At 40.2% G+C, this 5,419-nt stretch overlaps 1 protein-coding gene across 2 annotated transcripts in view; it reads left to right on the top strand.

The window, feature by feature from the left end:
• Window positions 1-5,419, top strand: part of LOC106521108 (partitioning defective 3 homolog) — a 330,008-nt gene that overhangs the window by 206,024 nt on the left and 118,565 nt on the right. For both annotated transcript variants that reach the window (XM_014013528.1, XM_014013529.1), the window contains 2 exon segments: window positions 3,212-3,439; window positions 4,371-4,558. In XM_014013528.1, coding sequence (XP_013868982.1) covers window positions 3,212-3,439; window positions 4,371-4,558 — 416 coding nt within the window.

Here is a 5,419-nt window from a genome sequence, read left to right as displayed (position 1 = left end):
GAACAAAAGTAAGAGAAATTTAGGATAAGAATACGAACATGTTCTTGCATGAGGCCCATTGTTATTCTGGACGGGCAACTTCTGTGCCTGTGTCAAAACTCTGGCAGACCTTAACAAGCTCCTCTCAAGAATTGTATATGTTGCACTAGCTGTGTATGACCTCTGGACATAAGGGATGAAAACATATATGCATTCAGTTCTGTTCAGTTCACTGACTTAAAATTTGTTGAAATATTTGTTTACAAATCAACAAGATAGAAAACCAAGGGAATACATATTTGCAGCCTATTGTATTTCTTTTTACTTACTTTTTTATTGCTTTTCAACATTACAGCAAAACGAACAGCAGACTTGAACTTGAACAATAACAGAAGCACAACATAGGGAACAAAACAGGAAAAAATGCAACAAGCAAACATAAAGAAACACATATATAGATTACATTGTTTTTGACAAAACACAAGTAGAATTTCATAGGCAAAGGGTTATCACCTCTAGCATCCCTCTCGACACCCCTCACAGACACCACCTCCCAACATCCCAGGTAATTTTCACAGATAAAACACAGCTCCCATCCACCTACAAATTCCTCCACACTGTCCCTCCAAGCATCCCTCTTGTACAAAACTCATGTAGGGACCCCACAATTCTAAAATTTTTTCCTCATTATTGTTCTGTCTAAAATCAGTTGCCCATTGCATTATCATGCCTAAAACACATAGGGCATGCAGCCTATTGTGTTTCTAAACATCTACACTGTCTGCATGTCTAATGTTTATTTTAAGTGTCCCACATGAAGTTGTCAATCATGTAAAATTCACTCGTTACTCCTCTGTGCTATGCTAATCATTTCATCACTCTTTCTACAAGGCCTTAATATATTTATTTTCCTCTTTTCAAACAATTTTATTGCTATTAATAAACATCCCAGTTTTTCAGTTTCACAGTGAAAGAGGCTTACAAACTAAATCCACATGGGAGGGCTGTTTTGCAGCATTCCACTCTTACCCTCCTCTCTCAACACCCCACTTCTTCTTTTTTATTTTTTTGGAGCACCCAGATGCACATAATGTTTGCAGTTCTGCATGGAAATGAGACGGCGGAGCTAAACTTTACTCCCCTTCTGCCCTTTCTGTCTCTTTCATGATTGTATGCCTCAGAGAGTGACAATTTAAAGCYATAGTCTAATCTTCTTGGATTGTTTTGCATGGGTAAATATTTTGAGGCGCTTAATCTAACTGAATGTAATGATGCATTGATGGGGGTAATTTATTATTCAATCAAGCTCACATGGTGGCTGATTACTGGAGTGATGGTACTGTATATGTGTATGTGGGGCGTAAACATACTCACACACATACACACCTACTTATCCAGTCATCAGCTTTCGGTGTCAGTTTGTGACTGATTTTTTATTTATTTATTTATTTTTTCTAAATTACAATAAGAACACAGATGTGTTCAAATCCTGGAGAGGGGATTTGATGCAGAATATGTGCTTTGCTTTTATGACACCGCTTAAATAAAGTCATTGTTGTGATGGATTCAGCTTAGCCTCTTTAACAAAATCTTCATGATTGGATGGATGAATGGATGGATTCTGTCACTTTTAAAGTTTGATTGTGTGCTAAAATGGTTGATAATAGGGAGAACTATCAACATGCTTCACCSTTGAGAAACAAACTTATACAATTAAGTGAGTAATAAAAATAAGACAAAACAAAAAGTGACGTTTGGTGAATCTTTAGTTAACCTATTAACATTTGATWTCTGCATTTTATTATTTTTCATCCTGGCAAAGATAGAATTCTCCTTCCAGGTTGGTGGTGAGTTCGGCTATTTGAGACTTGCTCATGAGTGATGGAAGGATGGYGCAAGAGATGGGTCAACAGATCTGGTCTCATCTGCAGTCATAGAGATGCTTCATTTCTGTTCTGTGGACAAGGTGGAGCTGAGTCACAAGACAAAGCCCTCAATTTTATGGTCTATCTATCAACCATCGCCTGTGGTTATGAGTTAGAGATCATGGCCAAAAAAAATCAAGATCCTGTATTCAAGCAGCTAAAATGAGCTTCTTGAAGCGTGGGTGAGCTCAACCTTATGAATTGGGTGAGCAGCTCTATTATCTACAGGAAGCTCAGTGTTAAGTATCTGCATCTTTGCTTCAAAACAGGTCACCTGACATAGTTCAGGAATTGCATGTCAACCTCTGGAGCTTTTCCAGGCATGTCCAACTGGGAGGAGACTTTAGTATAGACCAAGCACTTGCTGGAGGAATTATGCAATCGATCTGGCTTAGAAACACGTTGSAGTCTCCCAGGAAACACTAGAGAGTTTCACTGTGAACAGGAATGTCTGGGTTTCCCTTCTAGATGATTTGATTTTGTGACTTGAACAAATAAGCAGCAGAATTTGTTAGGTGAGGTTTTAATTTGATCATTATCAGCAGCTGCTGACACAGCCTATGTTCTTTACTGTTTTTGTTTAAGATCCTGCTTGCTAATTATATAAAGAAGAAAAAAAATCCAGAGTATTYTAGACTGAAAATAGACATCCCCTTCTGCCTCTGGCATCTGATGCCAAAGTTTGGCTATTCCTCTAAATGCTTGTCAGTYCAGTTAGGACCACTGACAAAGTGGATTAAACAGCTCTTGTGTCTGGAAATATTGAGCTCTGTCTGGGCTTATTTGAATAATTTAGCTCACTTGAGACAGTGTGTGTGTGTGTTTGCTTACTTGGTACTTCATTTCCTGGAAAACCTCCCAGGTGCCTGATTCATCATCTCAGTCCTTCTTGTTGAGTCAACCCATGTCCTTTCACCCCTAACCACACACACACTCAAACACACAGATTAGAGTGTGGATGGGCTCCACAAACATAGGGTTTCACTCGCATAAACTTTAGGCAAACAAGAGTCTGTGTAATGTTTCTTTAATTTCTCACAATCTGTATCACCTACTGGTGTTATTGCAGGTTTTTATAGATAATATAAAGTCTTTCRTCTATTACTTTGCTCAGCAGTTAGCCACACTGACCCCAACTCTCCCTATCATCTTTTGGCAAACAACACACTCTCCTGATATCACTATATCTTCAGAGTCATGACAGTACACCATTGTACATGGATCTCTTATCATGTTAAAGCTAATGCWTTTCTGTCTGCATGACCTTCCTCCTTTTCCATTCTGTCCTCCTGCTTTATCTCCTGCAGAGCACAGAACATCTTCAGGCAGGCCATGCGCTCCCGGGTCATCCTCTTCCATGTGGTACCTGCGTCCATGAAGCGGCCGTATGAGCTGCTGTCGGCGCAGAGCGAACCCAGCACGCCCCAGTCGAGTAGGGTCCGCTTTAGCCAGGACTCACAGCATTCAGCGAACAGGTCAAGTCTGGTTGCAGGGTTTCCATCTAAATCTGGACAACTACCAGGTCTAAACCACAAGTGAGTTCCTCTCTTACCTTTTTATTTGTTTTATTTCAGCAATAAAGAGACAGTCTGCATGGCAATAAAGATTATTTAAAGTGACAGACATGACAGTGTTTAGGAATAAAAATTGTGGTGTCTTTATACCAATTTTTTCTCAAACCAAGAATGAGTATGAGTATTTCCATTTGGGGACTCAGTATTGTGGCATTTTGTACGAGCAGAAATTTTTAAAAAAGAGATGGGGTGAGAAGCTCGGTCATCCGGGAGGGYCTCTCAGAGTAGAGCCGTTCCTCCACGTCGAGAGGAGCCAGTTGAGATGGCTGGTTAAGATGCTTCCTGGACGCCTCCCTGATGAGGTGTTCCGGGCACGTCCCACTGGGAGGAGGCCCAGAGGAAGACCCAGGACATGCTGGAGGGACCATGTTTCTTGGCAAGCCTGGGGATGCCTTGGAATTCTCCCAGAGGAGCTGGCTCAATTGGCTGAGGAGAGGTTTCTGCTTAGGCTGCTGCCCCTTCAACTTGACCCTGGATAAGCGAAAGATAATGGATGGATGGATGGATGGATGGATGGATGGATGGATGGATGGATGGATGGATGGATGGATGGATGGATGGATGGATGGATGGTATCAGTACAGATACTGAGACACCAATAAAAATAGTGCTTGTTTTTCTGTTTGGGTTCTAACTCAGTAAGTACTTGGTATCAGCAAGTACCCAGATTAAAGTACTCCTACTCATTCTTTGTTTTAGAAAAACTGGTATTAAGACACAACTCATTGCATACTATCTTTGATGCACATTTTGGTTCTTGTCAGGTAAGATTCATTTTCTCAGCCAATTAATCATTTTTTTCTTTGGCATCGTTATTTTTCTTTCCCCTCCTTTTTTACAAGCTGTCCCTGTTGGTGGGTGTAAACCCTTAAACACTGTGTTCTTTCTGTAGTCACCAGAGCCCCCTGGCTGGAAGCACCCCAGATCCAAGTCGACGAAATGTTACTTTACCCCACATCGCAGTCTCCAGAACTTCCTCGGCCCTCTCACCCTCCCTTCAACGTAGAGTAAGCACAACCGCATCCAACAGCACCTACCTGAAGAAAAAAGGCCGCAGCTTCAACATCAAGCTGAAAAAAGGTAATGTATAGCAAACAAGTGTAGGACTGTAAAAGTCCAAGTCTTTCCACATTTGTAACATAAATTTACTATAGCTATGCCCAGTAGATGCAAAATATACAGAATATTTTATATGTGTTTAGACTCTTTCTCAAGAAGTCTAACCCATTGTCTTTTACCTGAGAACCATGGGGTCCCCAGGAAAGAAGGATTATCCTATTCATTAACAGAGAAGACATATTGTCATTATCTCACATTTTTTTCCAACCAAATAAATGGTTGAAGAACTTTTGGCAGCCTTTTTGGAAATATTAAAAATGCTGTTATTTGATTTGGGGTTTCATTTAGCCAAGCTTTTGGGGCAAAAGGTTGGTTAAACAAAGCCCAGTGCTGACAGCACAGTTCCAGCTGTACATCACTGTGGTTGACGAAATATGAAGTTTTACAACCCATCTGCTTCCATCTAAAATTGGATTTGTTTTGTGAACTTTGGCGGTCCTTCAACACTAAAACCATTTTTTTTCTTAGTGGTGAACTTACTTTGAAGTCCTAAGTCATTTCTATCAGTTTAGTTTCAAAGTAAAACATTGGTAAGGTGATATGCCAACACTTTTTTTTTGCTACTTTTTTTGTCTTTTGGAAGGGAAGCAGATGTTTTGGTGTGAACTGGAAAATAAGATTTTTGCAGAGAGTTTTAGGAGAAAGTGTGGTCATCTCTACCAGATAAATGCAAAAAAACTTAGGGGTATTGTAGTCACAAGGTGCTTTCTATTATGCATTTACTGAGCACTGTCAGCACATTTTCTTCACATTTAATTCCAATGTGCAATTGGTACTGTATTGACTGTAATGTGAGCTCATTTGCCTGCTTTCTATGCATTT

The sequence above is a fragment of the Austrofundulus limnaeus genome, unplaced genomic scaffold (genome assembly GCF_001266775.1).
Source record: "Austrofundulus limnaeus strain Quisiro unplaced genomic scaffold, Austrofundulus_limnaeus-1.0 Scaffold103, whole genome shotgun sequence".
NCBI lineage: Eukaryota > Metazoa > Chordata > Actinopteri > Cyprinodontiformes > Rivulidae > Austrofundulus > Austrofundulus limnaeus.
The sequence above is the reverse complement of the archived record's forward strand: the minus strand, read 5'-3'. Positions and strand labels throughout refer to the sequence as shown.